The 21,660-nt window shown below is 33.7% G+C and overlaps 2 protein-coding genes across 4 annotated transcripts; one reads left to right on the plus strand and one right to left on the minus strand.

Annotated features, from left to right (window-relative positions):
* The first annotated feature begins 1,082 nt into the window (after positions 1-1,082).
* On the plus strand, positions 1,083-21,093 carry LOC123014710 (protein jagged-1b-like). Of its 3 annotated transcripts, none has more exons than XM_044413955.1 (10): positions 1,083-1,370; positions 15,322-15,444; positions 15,504-15,622; positions 19,055-19,171; positions 19,223-19,447; positions 19,518-19,619; positions 20,089-20,307; positions 20,384-20,472; positions 20,629-20,745; positions 20,804-21,093. In XM_044413955.1, exons 1-10 carry the CDS (start codon positions 1,171-1,173, stop codon positions 20,981-20,983), a joined length of 1,491 nt encoding a protein of 496 aa, XP_044269890.1. In that variant the 5' UTR covers positions 1,083-1,170; the 3' UTR covers positions 20,984-21,093. The 3 variants fall into 3 exon arrangements, with proteins under 3 accessions (XP_044269890.1, XP_044269892.1, XP_044269891.1); XM_044413956.1 differs by lacking the exon at positions 1,083-1,370 and adding an exon at positions 11,230-11,388; XM_044413957.1 differs by lacking the exon at positions 19,223-19,447.
* LOC123014712 (protein LLP homolog) lies at positions 21,042-21,657 on the minus strand. Its single transcript, XM_044413959.1, has 2 exons — positions 21,505-21,657; positions 21,042-21,453 (listed from the first exon to the last, which is right to left on the minus strand). Exon 2 carries the CDS (start codon positions 21,448-21,450, stop codon positions 21,094-21,096), a length of 357 nt encoding a protein of 118 aa, XP_044269894.1. The 5' UTR covers positions 21,451-21,453; positions 21,505-21,657; the 3' UTR covers positions 21,042-21,093.
* Positions 21,658-21,660: the final 3 nt, after the last annotated feature.

A 21,660-nucleotide genomic window follows, 5' to 3' on the forward strand; every position in this document is an offset into this window, starting at 1 on the left:
CTCTTCTGCATACGCGTATTTGCTGCTAATTTTATGTTTGCGGTTTTGAGACAGCTCAAGAAAGAATCCCTTGTCATTCCTTCTTTCGTCTTTTTTCAAATAAAACCCTCACTTTTCGGTCACGTTTCTTACAAGGAACGGAAGAGTCTGCATTCTGAATTAATTAACGAGCCAAAAAGACAGACCTGTTTGCAATTTCTACGAAACCATTTTCTTTCAATTTTACACTTTTTTCGCATAAATGTCACAGAGGTCATAGACTTTCCCCGAAATACTTTTTACAAGTGCCACGCTAAATTAGCAACATTTGGTTCATCTAAAAACTGCTCACAACTTATCTCAAATTAAGGAAACGATTCAACTCGGCTTTATTAATAAAGATTAAAACTTCTCGTGCAAGTCTGCAACGTGTGCACCTAATCTCTGCATTCGACTAAACCGAATTTACTGCATAAAGTAATCCTGCAAGTTTGTTATATTTCCATAAACTGCAATAAATTTGGCTACACCCTGTGTACTATTGCGTCATAAATTCTTCTCTCGAGCCATAAATAAAACTTACTCGTGTTTCGTAATATACGAACACGCTATCATTTCTAGCCGAAAGTAATACACTTTTTTCTAAATTGTGTTTTTTGACAATAACAAGTTAGGCCTTATTAAATTTGTTCCAAGAGTTATACAATTTCAGCAACTCAATTTCTCGCCTTGTCACTCGACATTAGTCCGTCGATGGACCAAAAAGCTATCAATTTTCGGCCTCGTTAGATCGACAGCGATATTTCAATATCTCGTTAAGAGTATCTTCTGGGAAAAATTCGGATTCATCAATTAGAGCTTGACACTGTGTGTGGGCCCAGTCCAAACGAGAAGCTCCAGGCTTTGGTAACCGACAGTAATTGCCATTAATTTCTGATATAAAGCAAATTTTGTAAAGTATTGCAAAAGCTGGCCCTAGATAATCAAAGTAAAATATAAATTTTGTGCAAAAGCTTGAATATCCCACCCCTCCATGTGCTCCCTTCTCCCTCCACAACTTCTTAGCCGCCTCCAGCGTCAGCATCTCCATTCATCGTAATGCACCGATGCAGTTTTATCACGTGATCCACGCGGTGGTACCGGCGAAAGAACTCACGTGTTGAGGCCCCAAAGCGCGTTGCAGTACGCACAATGCAGTTGTGTCTTACGCTGGTGTTTGTCTTGATTACCGCGAGTGAGGCACGCCACTTTTACCCTTACTCGACATACCCTCCATATCATCCGGTCGCGACGACCGCTCGACCTCATCATCAAAGAAACATCAATGATGTGACGGTGGTCGACGAAAAGACGGGGATCCGCTACAACCCCTACAGCAAGCACCATCCGGGGTGAGTCGCTATCGGGGGATAATTGGGTTTTTGAGGAGTTAGGAGGTCGCTCCAATTTGCTTACATGAATTAGATTTTATTTACGTATGGCTCCGGGAGTCATAAATTTCGAATGGAAATGGGGAGCATTGTCGAAATTGGATTTTTTGCGATTTGGCGGTTTTAAGGAATTAGGAACGAAGGAGAAAAGAGAGCTATTCTAAATAGCTCAAGTATTTGAATAAAAATTTGATATCCAGAAATAAATCCCACTTTAGGTCTTTAACCAGAAAATGTTAATCACCAGTAACACCCCAAAACGAAAAACCCTGCCATAAATAAATTCTGTTGGCAAGAATTCAGCACATTCCTTGCCTCGCCTCCAGCAACATTCCCTTGTTCCTTCCACCAATTAGAGCAATCAACGTTGCGACACTTTCACCTCGTCGAAGGAGCTTTTATTTGCATTTTACATCTGTTATTCCGAGTTGCTAACGAGCTTTCCCACGAAATTCTCAACGACATCTTTTCGCTTCTCTTACTAAATCAACTTTTTCCTTCCATTTAGCTGCCTTAAGCCAACCGCATTTATATTACCTTACTTCCCACGTGAATGCTAGTTTTCTGCAATAACAAAACTCATTTTTACCGGCTTTATATGTATGACTTTGACGTGTATGCGGTTCTTTATGAAGTTTTTTTGCGCGTGCTACGGGAATAAGTAATCGCATACACCCGCACATCGGGAATAATAAATATCAGGTGACAGCAATGATATATTGTTAATTGGGCTTGTTTGTGTTTTCTGCAATTATAGGGAGATTAGCGAGGGAAAAGGTTTAAAGTTTAGAGATAATTTTAATAACTTTCCTAAAGCGAATTACCGCAAAGCTTCACAATAAATAGTGACGAAAACGTCGAAATTTCGTTTCCTAATGTGTTTATTATTTTTATAAATTTGTTTAACTTTAAATATTGATTGGAAGTAAATGTTTGTTCGTGGTGGGTCTCATTTAATTTGCATTAATCATCATAGCGCACTCATAATAAAACTTATCTGGTTTTCGGTCGGAATTTGAGAATTTGTGCCCTCATTTGGTTTTCCTAGCTCATTAATCGATAATTTTAATTCAACTAACAACTTGAAAAGTAAATGTGTCTAAGAATCAAAATAAATAGTATTTTTTTCTGGTTAATTTTACAGACACAGTTGGTAGCACTTAATCCAGATCTATAAAAGTTTAACACCAACAATAAACATTGTCAAAATATTTACTTTCTTCTAGTAGTCTGATTTTATTTCTTTATTTCTAGTTTAATACAGGGTGCACCAGAACTCGCGCCTCAGAGAAAAATGCCATGTAAGGTAAGATACCAGGAACCTGGAAAAAATGTTGAAAAAATTATATCTATAAAAATTTCAAAGTTATGAAAGTTTAAATTTTGCACTTTGACATTATTTATTTCTGTTGGAAAAATAATTTTCCAAGTTACAAGATCATCAGTATCATTAAATAGACATAAAAAATGTCAAATGTCAAAAAAATTAATATCAAAATTTTTTGGCAGATAGAATTTTTTAAACATTTTTTGGTATCTTATCTTACTTGAAATTTTTCTCTGGGGCGCGAGTTTTGGCGCAGCCTGTATACGGCCTGTCCCAAAACTCACAAATCAACCAAATTTTATTTTATCCCATGCGAGTCAAAAAATAAAGGAAAATATTCTGAAATAGTGACAAAAGGTAAATAAAAGTAATAAAAAAATGTGTGTAACAACGATAATTAAGACATTTTTCGATAAAATGTTCAACCACTTGTCCATCTTGACCTGTCTAAAAAAAATTAGATATTTTTAGGACTGCAATACCTGAAGAACATTAACAATTTTGAACAAAAACGTATAATTTTATCTGGCTTTACAGTAACTTGTTTGTAAAGTACGATTATTGTTTTGTAACGTCAAATTATTATAATTAAAATATGAGTTTTTTACAATGAAAAACTGAAGAAAAACAAACAAACAACGAAAAACAAAAAAACAAAGAAACGTGCTTTTGTATTATTTTTGTTTATTACTCTTATGTGCGTTTAAAGTGATGATTAAATATAGAAATTATGGAGTCGAGTCCATTTTTATTTCTGACCAATAACTCCATCTTATGTGAAGACATAGGTATATCTATAAATTTTACGACAGTATGTAGAGTATATTTAATAAGAATATGGCTAATAAATTCTTATAAAAAATATCTTTTTTTAGCTGCCAACCTTGAGAAACATCATTTTCACACAAATTCAAAGATGTTTTATTTACTTTGAGTCTAATCGAGCGTCGAATTTTTTCATTTGCCAAAAATTGATTAATCGAACGTCAAACATCGAAGCATAAACTAACTCAATTTTGTTTTGATTTATTATATGCAACAGACTGATGCGCCAATCATTATGATTAATTTCTATTGCTACCTTTTTTGTTCCATTAGTTCCCAAACAATAACTTTAGCATCTTCATCCGCCATCTGATCCCAACAAGTAGTTAACAAAAAAAAAGACAACTTTTACGTCGTAACTTCAATATTTATGAAGGTATTGTAATGAAGTTGGTCGATTACGTACAAAGACGTCATAAAAATGTACAGGTGGCGTTGTTCATCCGCCATTTTTCCAAATAAGCGCTAACGAAATGTGGCCATGGTGCTCGTAACCGGATTTTATTAGTGGAATAAAAGCTTCTTAAGCTTGATGAAACTGGTCTTAAATGCAAGCGATAAAAAAATTATAGTGGCTGTAAAATAGACAGAGAAACGGAGATGAGCAAGATGTGGTAGCGGAAAAATAAACAACAAGCATTCTGTTTATGGACATATTGAATAATGCAATTATGCGCGATTGTCGTGCAAGGGTGGCGCGGGACGCCGTGTAAAAGTGACAGTGATGACTGGCATCGTGAGCTTGGGTGCTGGTTAACATGCGACCCACAAGCACGCCACTGGAAAAGAATTCGAAAATAAATATCAAATTGTCTTATTCTTAGTACAGACATATTCTCTTTTCCCCTTATCTTGAAAAAAACTGTAGTGCAGTGCTAAGGGTAGATAAGAAAAGTCAACAGTCCGGATGATAAAAAACTTACTGTATTTTCTCTCATATTAACAGCATTGGAATAATAATTTACATTTCGGAAGTTATAATTTCACCACATTGTTCTTACGTCAAAAAAAAAAAAATAAAATCAAAGAAATACGAAAAAAGACTTTTGCTTATTGTAAAAAAATTGTAGGTGCTGTTTTTATTGTGGTAGGTTCGTGTATCTTGTGTTTGAAAATTATGGATAGTGGGATTATGCCAGATTTTCTTAAAATATTTGTTTTTAAGTAAATAAAAAATTCTAACATTTTCTTTTGGTAGTTTTTTTTTTTCAATTAGTTTTGAGACATGCTTTTTGTTGTTGGTTCTAAATAAAAAATGATTATTTTGGTATTTTTATGAACTTGTGAAGAAAATTTTTATTAATCCCACCCGGTTTAAAATTACGATTGAACTCATGTCTGTGCACTTTCAAGTTTATTTTAGTGGCACTGTTTATTATTCACTCTTAATATTTAAAACAAACACGACGATATTTGCAGTTTGTGTTCGTAACGGCCCTATGAAAACTTGTATTTGAAGAAACACAGGATGTTTCAAATCGTTTACTTGTTTGTGTTATGCCGATGGAGGTAAGTGGCAAGCTTTTTTACTGTTGTTTTGGGATACAGAAGCAATTTTTTAATCGCCGACACTTATTTGTTGTAAAAAAAACTCTGAAACACAACCACAATTTCCAAATAGAAGCCCAACTTTCCATCTGCTCGATCGGTTTTTCGTCTACTGCATTTTTAATTTGTCGATGATTATTTGATTCGTACTCTGGTCCAGTCGACTCAATCCTCGCAGACCCCCATATAAAATCCAGCTTTATTGTCCGATTTTATCTTTATAGTTTAAATGCCTCCTTATATTACCTTCAATTATCGTTTAACTACACTTTAATTAATTTGAATCGACCGTTTTATGGTTTCGCATGATTCGCCATTAACTCCTCTAGACGCAAAAATGCGTGTCGCTACACTTATTCCAGCCAACAAAACTACCACAGTAAACTCATATTAGCATGTTTTGTTTTGACCACCGTTTTTGCGGCCTTCACCCGTCCGTTCTTCAGAATATCGGTCCAGTTGATTATGCTAATTCAATGTTACAAGTTAAATGGCGCGATTGCTTTAATTTAACTCGTGTAAAAGGCAATAAAATTGCTGGTTGCAACTAAAAATCGTAATATAGTGAAGACCATTTTGTTGAGACCGGATTTCAAGCACTTTAAATGTATACAGCCGAGTGCCCAAGAGTCCCAATAAATTTGTCTTCTTCCAATTGAAAGTCACTGAGTTGGACTCGGTTTCGTTATCTAAAAAATCTCACTTCCCATGAAATAGTATAACTGCATCTAAAGTGCAATATTGTTTGCTATTTGTTCCACATTGCCCATAATATCTCTTGAAACATGCAAGAGATAGTGCCAGTATTGCACGTATACGCTTGACTTGTTTCTTGCACATATCTCCAGGAAAGTGCTAGAATTTATTCACCAGTAAACGAGATATCTTTATTGTTAATGCCACAAGAGGGAAATTATCCCATACTTAAACGCTCATTATCTTATTATTGTCAAAGTTTCAGCTTTCGGGTGTACCTAAAATACTTGAAGTTGAAACCTTACACCTTGTCTAAATATCTGACGATTTGATACCATCTTCAAGAATGTTAAAAAAGGTGGTTTTCACAAAACACTTTTTACTTTTTAAAGTAAGTAATAAAACACAAGTTTTTGTACGATTCAATAACAGTTACAATTGATATTTTGTATAAAATTTTCTTTTGGTTTTGTCAGTTTCGTAAAACTGTCACACAGAGTCCGAGACGAAACACTTGTTTTTTCAATGATAATATAAGAACCGCAAATAAAAGTCGCAAATGTCAACTTTGCGGTAACTTTTCGGCAACTTCAAGTCCCAGGAGGAAACATTTCAGACACCGGAAGTCGTTGCCAATATTAACCAAACAATTTTTCTCCAATTTATGGCGAAAAACAAATCCCTAATATGTTTTTTCCTTGCAATTCAATGTTTGCAATGACCTCCCGGCCTGGGAATTCTCAATTCTCTCCACCCATTAAAATTTTTCTCGCATTATTCCTGACCACCGCAACATTACGCGAGAATGTGATTTATTTTCGTACGCAAGGACAAGAATAACGCGAGATGTGGTCACGTAGTTCGTAGTTACTGCTAGACGACATGTCTCGCAATAACGATCGAATCAACAAACCTTTACATCCTTGGCCGACAGCCAGAAAGACACATTTCGTTTCAGCAACGTTCGGAATAACTAATTTTTCCGTATGGCTGAAAACTACTCGCTGAAATTTAATAACGGAGAAGCGTTAAAGCAAACTTATCTGACAGTTGCTTTGTTGATTGAAATTTATAGCACGAGGATTTAAATTGTAAATTCTACTGCACTTGTCAGTTCAAAGGAGGTGTAACCAAGAATTATCGCGGTACTAACTTGAGGATTATGCACAGTAATTACGTGAGATGGTAAATGCACTTCCGGCGTTTGGTTCCGAAACAGGAAGAAACTTAAGATTACTTTAAAATGAGCCTAAGTACACAGCGCCTCAGAATAAAATTAAGGAACAAACAAACTTCAAGAAAGCTAATGAGATTTAAAGATAATTGTGATCATTACGAAGTAAATAATTATGTAACTACTAAAGACATAAAAGAATGAATGGTGTAAATGAATAATAAATCACTTTCTCGCGGAACGAAAAGCAAATACAAGTTTGCAATACATATAATCAATGTTTTTTTCGTTGCACTCATTAAGAAACAATAAATGACTGGAAGGTAATATGCATTTGTAAAATTACGTTACAAAATGTTTCCTTCTTCTTTTAAAGAAAATCCGGGAGAGAACATGCATATTACAGTTTCGGCGATTCTCTGTTTTTATCAAGTCCGTCTCTGGATTCAATTGTGCGAATGGTAAATTACGACTGTTATAATCGTTGCTACATTCGCCCTGAATAATTTACAGCCACCGATATCGAATTTATAGACATTCTACCCTTTCAACTTGATATTTCCATTAAAATTCCAAACGACTGCGAAATTACCCAGAACATTCTATTTTAAAATTTAATTAAATCCCGTATTAAAACACGAAAAATCCCTGAAGCGTGGGAAGACCGTTTCGACAAATCTCGACGTTACATCTCTGATACATAAATAAATGTCAAGAAACAGCGGCCATACGTCCGTTTTTTTAAATTCCGCAACACCGCACCTTATTGTCGGCTATAACTTCAATTGCCCGTTTTAGATACAAGATGTAGTAATTTTCAAAACGGGAAACTCTCAGGATAAACCGCTCTAGAAGAAATCGTTTCTCTTCTCTGATTGAATTAAGTCTTGTTTTTTTCGGTGAAAATTATTGCAAGGAAGCGAGCGGCACAACGATCAATTCTTCTCGAGTAATTATCAATAAATTATAATGATGGATAGTTTGTGACGAGTCATGTTTGTGACAGTAGGAAACGTTCCGTATATTCTCTCAACACATAAATCGTTTTGTCACCTTTTGAACTGCACTTCTCATCCGATATTAGCAATCAATGTTTATTGTTTAAGATTTTTTTGCCACACGTAAACAATTAACTGACAATAAAGAGTTCAACAACTCGATTAACAATTTTACGATTTTTATTTAGAGTGACAATGCTCGTAAACAAAGTCGGGAATGCGGAAAAATAAAGAAATGAGCAAAACGGTGGAGACTTCTGATCCAATAATTTTAGAAAAAGGCTTTGTTTGAAGCTGCTCTTTGTCTCTGCATCTTAAGGTCAAACCCAAATGCTTTGATCTGAATACAACACACAACAAAATAAAAAATACAAAAAACAAAAATGCAATATCAATAAAATTTTTGTTGAAATCGTTGAAATAAAATTCACAGAATTGCAAAAAAAAATATTTTTCAAAAAAACACTTTTCAATACCAAGCCTTCTTTCTTATTTTTAATCTTATTTTCATCATTTTAAAAACCCTTCAATATGAACCAAATTAATATTTCTTTTGATTAAATAGTCACCATTTTTTTTCAGGTAACAATTACTGTATTTTCTTCCTTCTTATTAAGAAATTAACTTCTAGTTTCTATACCTATATAACTACCTAGAACATGAAAATTTCCCACTTAATCAAAAAAAATTAAAAATCCAAAAAGCAAAACCACTATAGATAAACAAACAAAAAATTGATATAAAATACTCAAAATGATCAAAATCGCCTCCTACTAACATTTTTTAGGAACACTCATCGTTATTTACTTTGGTCATTTACCTTTGCTTCTTGACTTTTCTTTATTGTACCACTACAGTCATTTACATTTTTATAAGCAGAAAAAAATATCTATGCTAACACAATGTATAGTGTTATTAAAGAAAATAAAGTTAACAGTGAGAAAGTGGAAGTAATAAAAATGTTAATTTAGTTCATAATGATGTGTTTTATTATGATATAGAATCAAAGGTTTTCTGTCAGTCACAGGTAGCTTATAGTTTTCAAACAAACATGGGAGTTTAGAAACAATGAACACAAAATAAAGTAAGGAGGCAAAGCTTAAATCGACTTAGAAGTTATGAATTAAAATTTGCAGTTAATAAAATGAGAATTACAACTTTCCATAGCTTCTTGTTGAGTTTTCATTAAGTTGAATTATAGCATTCCGTGTACTTAAATCAATTTAATGCGAAGAAGAAAAATGTATTTCATTGCAGAGCCCTACTTAAAGAAAGTGCTGAAAGCTCTTTGCAGCTTACTCGCGCCCATTTTTATACGAAAATAAATCACATTCTGGATTTTATAGCATTTTCGTTGTTGTTTGCACACTAGTGGTCGCTGAGCCGTTCGATTTCTGTATATCTTTATTTATTACCACCGCAAGGTATGGGTGTTCAAACAAATCCGCCGAGCTTTCACCGAGCTTTTTTCTCACGCAATACTCGTAAAGAAATCCGCTTAGAAAAAAACGGGAAAATTATTTGTTACGGCTTGAAACCTAACTTGATTTCATCATTTAGAACTCTAGCCGATAATTAAAAGCAAATACACAGTGTTGTTCCAAGTTCTATTACATACAAGTGCTTGTCCATTTGTAAATAAACTTGTAACAGTAAATTGGATACACTTAGAATTATGGCAAAATTTCAAATCCGGCTCTGTCGTAATTGGTTGTATTGATCGTACATTTCCAAGTCTGTGTAATTTCTTAGACCGCCATATGTTCGCAACATCTAACTTAGAAGTTATAGAGACATTTATGAGGTATTTCACACCGTTAAGTGCACATTATCGAATCTAAAGCGCGTGCCTACGTATTATCAGTAAAAGCACAGTCAAAGACGGATGAATGATTATTGCAGCTTTGACCATTGTTGGAGCGTCCGACTGCTAATGAAACAACATAGTAACTTCAAGTTAGCACATTAGTCACACCTCGAATTATTAACTTCCGTCTTTGAGAAAACTGGTAATCTGTTCTGTTTGCTTAGGCAAGGTGGTTTTATCTGAGCAATGTTACAATTTTGACGTCTGGCTGTATTTACAATTGGCAAACTGTGTAATGTGGGTGCCAAGGTTCGATAACCAGTGTCAAGATCGCAAGAATATAAATAGTAGCTGTCAAGGATCTAGTTGAAATTAACCAATTTCTATAAGTGAAGTTCAGAGGCGGCGTTCGAGGGGTTAATGGCAAAAGATTAAACTGGCAGTGGCCTCTGATTGAAAAATTAACTCAATTAAACTGACCACTGCGTTTATTTTTATATTTTTAAACCAGCTATCGAAATAATTTATTTAATGTTGCCGTTTTAATTATTTTGTTTCGACAGGAAATTTTACACTGCTATAATTCAACAAGTTGCTTTTATCGGGAGACGGCTGTACATGTTCATTTGGACCCCTTCGAGGCGACCAATGGGGGCCGTCGAAGGCAAGCAATTTGAATTTGCTCGTGATAAATTTCAGGAGATATAAAAATGTCTCCGCTGAAAGCAGCCAATAAGACAGCCATAAAACTGATTTTTATGAGACGTTTTAATCGTTCTTGCATATTAAAAACGCACAAAAGGTCGAACTGAATTGATTAATTTATTGGTGGTAAAAATTTAGTTTAAAATCCAATAACCTTTGAGGAGCAAATCGATTCCCATCAGTATTATACACCAGAGATGCAATTTTGCGATAAACCTCTCGGTTTAAAAAGACGGGCAAATTTGCTCTAAATATTGAAAGTGCTCAGAGTAACAGAGTCAACAGACACTATTGGGAGAAGAATATCCAAAAAACACTAAATAGCAAGACGTTTTTTGAACCGGCGACAATTTATCATTGTCTATCTCTGTAATTTAGTTTGCATGTAAATGTCGGCGGTATTTATGTTAATTTTTCAAAAATTGTTTAAAGTCCGGAGACTTAAAAGTGAAAATATTGCACTGAAACAACTTATCTCACCATGTTCCAAGAAATATTCTTGATATTCGACTTTTTGCAGAAATATTTTATACTTATCTTTAACTTTATTTGTTTTCCTTTGGGTCAACAGAAAGTGTTTGTTTTACTTTAATCAACAATAAATTGAGCGAAATAAAAAAATGTTTGAATAATTGAATAGAATTCTTAATGAGGATCAGCAAATAGAATAATTCGTGAAGCGGGAGTCGTGTGATATTAAACAAAAAAGGATATTTCAATCCGTCAGTAAACGTCAGATTTCACACAAACTGTCATGACTTGACAGTCATGACCATTAGGTCATTTTCGATAATTATCTCAATTATGTTGATTAGTACTGCATAAATTGATTCAAAATTCAACCGTAAATTTCCAGTTAACCCTCTGTTTTGGTCCCACGTCTAAATTATTATGTCCAGGTATGTATATTTTTATTTAAACCTGAAGACTCTTTGGGCCATTGTCGTAGTAATTTACTCAATCGTAAACACATTTTTTAAACACAAAATGGGATAACTGACGTCTTTTATCTGTGATACAGAAATGATATGTGTCTGGGATCGCTACATGGTCAAAACGAAACGGTTTATTTTTAGTAAGAAAATCTTTTTCATTGAGACATTATCCTATTAAAATCCTTCTTTTTGCGTAATTGTCTCTAATAGTTGCTTTATAGAGTTCAACACCTTATAATGGCCTTAACATTTTGGTAGAGTTAAGTCAATTTAGTAAATTAACGAAATTGGCTGTTTAAAACAATAGCCTAATTTCCTCAGCTCTACTGTGCTTTTTTTCTCCTATCGGCCTATTACCCATAATGGAATTAGTTCGTAGACGAACCCTTCATTTTAATTGCACGTCTCGCCTTATCTCTGCCAATCTTCGAGCCAGCAAACAGGTTAGTAAACGACTTAACCAAAGCAAAGAACCAACTCATTATCATATTCAAATGATGGATGATATGGCACTCGACTTTAAATTTTCAAGACGTCTCACCTAAATTATTACCTGGAACAAAACCATCTTCCCCACAGGCTGAATATTTTAACATAGGTATTCGGCCGTTCTTTCTCCTTTCTTTATTTATCCAATTGACGTTTATGAGACAATATAAGCGTTTGACAGTAATTCCGATTAATTAAGCGCAACTCGGGAGCTGCATTAGTACACGATTTTTTCTGGACCCGTGGGTTGGACCACCTGTGCACCTGTCAGATGAACTGGATGAGGGCTCGAGTTTTCGGTTCGTGATACTCTTTAAATTGCGGGAGGTTCCCACACACATTGTTCGCGAACAAAAGATCGTTAATGCCAAACCAGACGTTGTAATTAAACTTAATACCAAAATGACTTTATCAATTTTACCATTCTCTACTTATGGCACACAATGATGAATTGAAACTAAATACGAAAAGAAAAATACAATCATTTTGGAATCCCCGAGAGATTAATTCTGTCGTTGACAAAAACAACAATCCGAACGCGAACTGTCCGATTTAATTATCCACACGCTTACTGAAGATTAGCTTCCATTTATTATTTCATTATTAACATTTATTTTGATAAGCAGGTAGCGGCTCATTAATTAATATTCCTTGTCATTTAGTTGAAGTGACTCACCGGTCACGGACTACATTCTTCAGTTAAAAATAGACAACAATTTGTACTCCCGTTTCATAAATAAACTCGGGCTTGTGTTGCAATTAACTCGAAATGTCAGAAGAATGAAGTTGTGCATTATATGTAAAGTCGCCTGTCATCGTTCCATCCGAGATGTCTTCATTAATTTAATTAGATGCTTATTCTTCAACGGTTCATCTTTTTGTTTCCTGCATTCAATGCACAATCAAAGGCAACGTCATGGGCGCATATAAGGCTTTTTTGTCATTTAATGAAAATGAATTCTTTGTTTTCAATTTCTAACAGGCGAAAGTTCCTTCCACACAAGTATTGTGGAATTAAATTGGCCCTTAAACGACAGAAACACTTTTAAAATTTTAAAATTTGATTTTTTTTATTTGTGAAAATATATTGTTTTTAAAATTTAACACATTTCACTTTTTAAGTTGTTTTAATAAAATTTTTAACTTTAGTAATTAGGTTGGTACACAGTTGCTATTGCAACTTAAATTTATTTTTATTAATTTATACAGGGTGATTCTTAAATAGACCGACAAAATTTTATCACAGCTTTCTAATGATAAATGGAGACAAACTGTACCCTTTTTACGTTTATACCTTTTAGGGGCAAAACCCCCTTGATCCGTGCCACTTACGGCGTTTATGAATTGTTGCAATGATCAAGTACATTTTCATCACGTTAATACCATGGTTTCCACTACCTGTGCTAACACATCAGTGGCGTACGCTTTACTTCGAAAATAATTTTAATAAATTTTATGTGGAGAACGTTTAAACAAAGAATTTTTTAAATATTTTTTCCAGCATGTTCTCATTTGATACTACTAAGGATAAAATTTTGTCGGTCTATTTAAGAATCACCCTGTTTACTTAGTTAAAACAAAAATTTTTCTCATAAATTTTTTGGTGATATTTGAAAGGCTGTAATTCATCTAAAAATTGTCATATCTAGATTAAAAAAAAAAAACATTTTGAAGCATTAAGTTTCTAGTTTTGAGATCTTTTGCTATTTTTTTTGTTTGTTACAGTTATCACACAACACATTACTACAAACATTAGTCTCCTCATTAATATTAGTGAAAAAATTTCTACTTTTTACTCTTTTGTTTAAATCAATGTTGAAGGTAAAAAGAATTCCAAAAAATTATAAAAGAATCTTATAATAAGACATTTATTCCAGTATTTGACACTACCCTTAATACTCTCTGTGTAGTCATTGAGATATCGATGATCAAAGACAAAAGGATCCTTTTTCATTTAAAGTCAGATATCTCAGCGACAAATTGACATAAAGAGAATATGAAAAAAGCATATTAAAGGTGAATAAACATGTTATCTGGCCTATACATTGACCTAACTAAAAAAACCTACGTCCGTGCTCTAAAAACAACAAATTTTAGATTTTTTTTCTCGTGCTATTTATTACCTACTTAGGATTTCGTGATTACCGTGGCACATAATTTTTATTACCAAAAGATCTCAAAACTAGAACTAGCTTCAAAATAGTTTTTCTTTTAATACGAGCATTTTTAAATAAATAACAGCCTTTCAAAAATCAACAAAAAATTTAGGTAAAATTTTTGCTCCTTCAATTTTTTGGAGTAGTGAATATTAAAAAACAAGTGTCTCAAATACTCTCATTGTATTATAAATGCACGAGTATTACAATCAGAGGTTGTAACACGTGTTTTCTATACTATTTTTTTCTATTGAGTACTTTTTAAATTATTAAACTGCAACATTTTCTCACTTAAAAACAACAATCTGGGACCAGTGATGACCAAAGTATTGCACAAAATGTCGTCAAAAAAACAGTGTCACAAAATTGCATTTTATGCAACTGTTTTCAGTTACACAAAATGCCCATTGTGACAGTGACATAAAAAAATATATTTTATAGAGAAAATATAAAAAATTTGAAAGCTCGAATTCCATTGTTTGATTTTAACTAATTATCATTTGTCAAATAAAGGACTATTTTATGTGCGCAACTATCTTAACATTTTTATTACATACTATCTTTATTTTGTTTATAGTTTTCACTCCTTCAATTTATTTAGAAAATGTCCAGAATTTTTTTTATTTTCATCTTTGATATGTAGGTACAGAGTTCTCTAATTGAGTTTTTAAAAACGAAAGTTACTAGTATAAGTATTATGCAAATAGCTTTTTTTCACAAAGACGAAACTTCCAAAACAAGCGGAATGCAAGTTTTGTAATCAACTGTGTGAATAATAGGCTTTAGAAAAATAAAACGCTTTTACGACTCTTTTAGGACTATTCAATATTTTTGATTGGATTTTTGATATTGAAGAAGTTGACGTTTCAGTTTAATTAATAAAAATGATATATTGCGTCCAACTTGATTTAAAAAGCTTGACTTACCATACCGAATCACATAAGTGGTTAATGGGAATACATTGATTTTAAAAACATCCCGTATAGATAATTTTTGATCACATAATATTGTTTATTACATGAATTAAAACAATATTATGTCAGGCTCTGGAATTTAGTCAATCGTTTCGTCTACTTCGTGATGGGAAGAATTAAATTTTAGTAGACAAATCTTGTCTAGTCTAGACTTATAAAAACTTACAAATTCACTTTTACGATCGCATATCAACATCAATGAGTTCCCTCAGAAGCAATAGAATTTGACCATGTGGTTTATTCCTTCCGACACTAAACACATCTTTCCTTATTTCCAGGAGACATGTATGCGCAAATCAAAGAAACGTCAGTTACCCCATCCGCACAAAACGCGTGTTCGCCAAACCCACCTACAAGAAATACATGGTACGCTGTGGCACCCAATGGTGCGAAGGTGTTAGGTAGGCTTTTTTTCGCTTCGAGGATAGAAATTCAAGGGTGCAACTCCATCCATTTTCAGGTTAGTGTACGAAAAATACCACAGAGAAGTTGTCACAGACGCCAACCACACTCTAGTAGACTACACCTGCTGCCCAGGATGGACACAGGTCAATTACAAGAGTCACGGCTGTAATAAACGTAAGTGCTCGATGTTACGGCCAATTTCTTTCGCAAGGACGAAAGATTCGCTTTAAATTTATCGATCGGTTGCGAGCGGTTAACTCATGGAAAATTTAACGGATGTTTGTGAAGACAAATGGCATTTTTTGATTGGGGAGCGGTTTTTCAGACCGTCATTAGGTATCACTTGGAGGTGCTCGAGAACGACAATTCAACAGGGTTTGAGAAGTGAATCTTCAAACTGAAAGCGGCCGGAGTTTGTAAAGACGGTGACCTGAAACGGGGAGAAAAAATTATAAAAAAACCCGTAAAGTTAAGATTTTAGCCGCTTAAAAAATGCTCTGATTATACGAACATTAGAAAAAAGTTCAGGACGTAAAGAATAAATAAATACAATTACATTTCGAAAAAATAAATAATTTATATCGGCAAGTCTCGTCGCCAAAACTCTATATCAAATTTTGTAGATATTTTATATTCAAGTTGTGAGAAATTCTCGCCGTGTTCAGAAGAATACGAACGCCAGAAAATTTAAAAAGGTTTAAAAAACCGAATGTAGAGATGAACATAAGATAGAGTTTTTGATAAAACTCTAGTTTGATATTTATACAACTATTTCCGAAATTTTTGTAGTATATCCTCAAAATCAAAGATACCAAATGGTTGAGTTAAAAGTTGTTCAAACAAAAATAGGTTTGGTCTCTTTATGTGAAATTTATTAAATTTTGCGTCCTCAGAACAGAGACTTTGATGTCATCCTTTTCGTTGGTAAACCTGGACTATGTTTATCCCGTTTATTACCAATTAACTACTTTAACTCTTGCAAAATTCTAAAAATACTCATTTATTGCAACCACGCACAATTAAACGTTATAGACCCTACTCTATTTCATTATACATCAAATAACAAAGGCCTGACGAAGCTCCAAGTATCATCAACCTCGCTGACTGTAATTTATGCAACGTTGTGCATCCCTCTGTGATAAAAACCTAACCCTCAGGTAATCCAAGCTGAAGTTCCAATTTAAAATTCAACACCTCCTCGTAAGACTTTGTCTTTTTCTGCATTTAAAAGCCTTAGGGTAAGTCGTCTACGTTGCAGCATACACCGTGATTTATAAACACGAATCCTTGCTGATGTGACTGTAATATATGCGATCAACCCGAGATTTACATCGGAATAATCTTTATGGACGTGTTAATGTTGATTGTCGTTAAACCGAGTTTTGACAAGGTGCAATTTGGGGACGAGTTTTAGTGTTGTTGCTGCCGATGATGTGGTCGGATAAACAATTTCGAAAGTGTTGTTATACTCAAACATGGCGGTTTTTCCTCTTTAATTATTATATTAGCAATGATACAACATTGCTCAAGTTAATTAAACCGGTGAATCGAGATTAAACAAATTCGACACGATTTTTGGAACATCCGCACGTGCAGAAATGTAATTTAGTAGCTGTCAATTAAACGTGGCGGATTATTGATTGTCGAAATAAAATTTTCGTGAAAAGGGGCCGACGAGGTTTTAATTTGCTGTAAATTATAGGCGATTTTAACGCTCCAATTAACGGATTTTTAATCCCTCGGTGCGATCGCCGTTTATTTTTTTATCGACAACCTCATCAAAAAAAGAGTAAACAATGACAGTTTGTCGGATTTGTTAATCAGATCAGAACAGATTTTTTGTATTTGTTTGTCTATTTCTTATGAATTAGTCATTAATTTGATGAAAATGAACTTTTTTGAAATTGAAATAAAATAAATGCATACTACACTAAAAAATTATATATTGCTAATGTTGTGAGGTAATGGTAGTACCTACATATCGTTTCTTGATTCCTGCTATATTTTTTTTTAATTTTAATTTCAAACTTAAAATTTCAAGTCCAAAGCAGAATTCATATTTGAAAAAAGAAATTTTAAATTGAATTATTGTTGAATGCTAGATTCCATGTTTCAAAGTCAAAAGTTAACTCATAGGTATGTATACAGAGTGTTTCACACAACTTTACGAGGCTTGCGCCTAATGTATGCATCCAAATATACAAAAGTCACATTTAATTATTTAATTTTTGAAAACCCATAACAGTAAATGTCAAACTAATCACTGTTTCATTAATAGTCATAAACTGCAATTATCATTTGTTCTATCAAGAAACGGCATGAATATGATTCTAGTTTATCTATCTTAATCACTAACTAACTAAAAACCTTTTAATTTTTGAAAGGATCAACAAATTACAGATTATCCAATTTTTCAAAATTTTGTAATCGAGTTTGTATCGGAATATGGCGCAGGCCTCGTAAAATTATGTAAAACACCCTGTATATGTACGATCAAATTGTAGAACTTCTTGTTTTTACTACTTTCAGTAGAATATGAACTTTTGTTTTTATGTCAAAAACAAAAAACAATAATAATCGAGTTGTGAGCAAAATTTCTTAAATGCTTGGCAATAGCAATAACTAATGCCTAAAATTAATTATGTTAAAATGTTTGTATAGTTTGTTGTTGCTGATACATTATAATAAAAATCCACTAAATATGTATATCTACTTATAGATACACCTGTTTTTTTTACTAAGTGTTTTATGCAAAGTAAGACAAAGTAAAAATATAAATAAAATAAAAATGTTTTTGAAAATAATTGTTTTTCTATTTTATAAAGATTGTCAAGGGAGACAATTAAAAACCTTATTATACTTTGTAAAAACCTACGTTATTTCGTAACAGCGTTGAAAATTGCCGAAGTAGATATAAATTTTAACAGACACGAGATGCGGAACGTTATTGATTTTATAAAACATAAACACAAAGATGAAGTCCGCAATGTTATAATATAACAACCGACACTGCTCATAAACTAATGCTGTGCCAACAAAATAAAAAATTAAAATGACAAAATTATTAAATTTACTTTGATGAGTGAAAAACTACAATACACCGTTGCGGATATTTTTTATTATTTATTTCCCTCATTATCCCGTCCTGCTAGTCTTCTTGAAACACAATTACAACGCAGCGACAGGTTCTTTTTCCCAAGCAAGCAGCAACTTTTATATCCAATTACGGAAGTTCTGCAACTTGTCCAGTACCAGAGGGATTCTTTTTCACTCATCTATATATGGATCTAGTCTTGAGCTCTCCACTAATGACGCTTGAACCATTATTTTTGCATTCTTTCGCCTGGATTTGCAAAGATTAAAGCTTATCTTTGGTACCTACCATTTTTGTAAATTATATTTCCTTGACACAGTCAACGTTTTAATGCAACATCGGCATTACCACTTTGTTTGTCCACATTGCGCGATAAAATATTTGTGTATCATATTAATAAAAAAGCGGCTTTATTTTAGCTTAAATGATGGCATTTTTTTTATTTGAAATCAATTAAACAAAGCGGAAAATTGTACTGTAAAGATTTTGTGTTTATTTTATTTTTATTGCAGCTGTGTGCTCTCAGCCTTGTATCAACGGAGGCAAATGTGTGAGACCCAACGTCTGCATGTGTCCCCCGGGATACGACGGCACGTATTGTGAAACTAAAACCACCGTGTATACCCCTGGTATGTATCGCACAAAGCAGCAATTTTTCGATGGACGCTGATCGATTTTAGACGGGTGTAGTTGTCCCAATGGTTATGGTCCCGTTCAAACTATCTGTCTTTGTCAGTCTCTGGGCCCGTCCTTTTGTCCCCAGCATTGTCCACCTTGGTGTCCCCAAATATGTCCCAATTTGTGTCCTCTTCACGTAGTGTGTCCCCAATCTCAGTGCACTTGTGCTCGAATTTGTCCTAAACAACGTCCTTCCAAACACAACGGGTTGCAAGACGATGACAGACGTAAGGCTTTCGATCACGTCCTCAAAGCCTTTTTTAGCCCTCAGTTTCGTAATTGTTGTAATTTTTTCAGCCATGTGTCCTGTGTGTCTAAATGGAGGAACCTGTAGGCCTCCGATTTGTATTTGTCCTCCGGGATTCACCGGAATTCGTTGTGAAAATGCGCAGATTCAAAGTAAGTACAACGTGTAAAATCTTCAACCTTTAGATTTAGAAGAAATTTAGTAGAAATTTGTTAGAATTGTGAAAAAGTGAGGCGAAGTGGATATTAATAAATATTCCAGAAGAGAAAATTTGCATGTCATATTAATATTAATTATATTTTTTTCTGATTATTATTTTGTTATTCGCTCTACAAAGTTTACTTATTTTCCTTTTTTATTAAATAAAAAATAAATAATGCCCTGTTAATTGATGAGTATTACCGGCAAATGGCAGTACGAAAGGAAGTTATGTATTTAATACAAAACTGGTAGAAAAACAGTCTATCAACCACTTATTTGCTTTTTATTTTCTTAAACAGAATTTTATGCAGAGAAAATGTTTTGTTCTGAATTCAACAAGAAACTAAGCGATGAATAATTCATGCCTGGAACTCTGTTTCTTTATTATCCATCTTTTTGATGGGATTCTGTTTGTTTTAGCGGACTGCAGTCTGCCGTGCAAGAACGGCGGCACTTGCAAGACCAAGTCCGTGTGCATCTGCCCACCAGGCTTCACTGGTAAGCTCTGTGACAAAGACGTGGATGAGTGCAAGCAGAAGCCTTGCGACCAAATATGTTACAACACACCCGGGAGCTACCGATGCGAATGCAAAGAGTCCTTCGTATTGCAAAGAGACGGTCAGACTTGTCGTAAAGAGAGTGAGTATTTACATATTTCATGATATGGAAATGGGTAGAGCCGAATCCAACAAGAGTTAACTACGTCGCGTTTCAGACGACGACGATACGGCGCTCGAGGCCAAAGATTTGGATGCACAGCAAAGATTGGATAAGATGGATAAACGTCTGCAGACGCTGGAAAAGGTAAAGTCTTATATTTCAGGTTCTTGCATATTACACGGGCGGTCAGTGTAATTTTAAAACGATTTAAACCAATTTGAGCGAAGCGAAAAATTAATATCTGTAATTTATTATGAAGAGGACGACCGGGTGGTGTAATTAATTTCATGGTGATTTCAGATGATGAAAGAAAAAAGTAACAATGAAGTTACGAAGCAGGATCTTAAAAGTATTTATGGAAATATTGATAGAATATCTAGCGATATCGGTAGTATAGCATGCAAACTGCGACGATTGGTACACGATAAATTTTTCTTAAATTCCCCTGATGTACAACAGCAAAAATTAATTTTAGGAAAGTTATAATCAAGATATTGAACATCTAAAAAGTAGCATCGATGTTGAAAATCAAGGAATTTCGCCTTCTAGTAACTCTAAGCATTTTCCTCCTCCATCTGAGGAAGAAAGCTGTGACTGTGAAAAACCACAAGAACATCCTCCAGGGTGTAAATGTGTTCACTTTAGGACTTTATAAAATCGGTGTATACATCTATGTAAAAATCTAAACTTATATTTATATGTAAAAACATAAATAAACATTTAAAAATGTACTTTTATTTTTAATAAACCAACTATACTTAACAATTAGTGTTTCCCTTTTTTCACTTTCTTTGCTTTCTTGGACTTATTCTTAGCAATTTTCCTCGGGTGTAACCATACGGGGTATGCACCATGTTCATCTCTCAAAGTCTTAGGGTTAAAAACGCGTTTCTTTGTGTCAGTTTTCATTTGTTCATCGTTTTCTCCTTTGTTTTTCATGGATTTAGCATCTACGACGTTGACTACTTCCGAAATTTCAGTCTTATTTACATCCTTATTATCAGACTGACTATCATCGATCCCCAGAGTCTTCTTTAAACGCTCCAGTTCCTTTTTACCATAACGTTCTCGTTTGATTGCACGACACTTTCGCTTCCACTTACTACGAATACTTTTAGCCATTTTCTAAAATTAATACCAGATTGCTTGTGTGAAATTCTTTTGGCATTTACTTACCTTTCAAAAACAACTTTAAACTAATATAAACACAAGAAAAAAATCGTAATGTGTGCACACTTTGAGGTTAAGTTCATAAAAGACCCATATGACATTTTTAGGAACTTTGGTTTTGTCACTTAAAATTAAATTTATTTTTTAATTTACGATTTAAGT

Source organism: Tribolium madens, unplaced genomic scaffold, assembly GCF_015345945.1.
Source record: "Tribolium madens isolate multiple individuals breed KSU strain unplaced genomic scaffold, Tmad_KSU_1.1 Scaffold_97;HRSCAF=244;Tcas5.2_LG3a, whole genome shotgun sequence".
NCBI classification, from domain to species: domain Eukaryota; kingdom Metazoa; phylum Arthropoda; class Insecta; order Coleoptera; family Tenebrionidae; genus Tribolium; species Tribolium madens.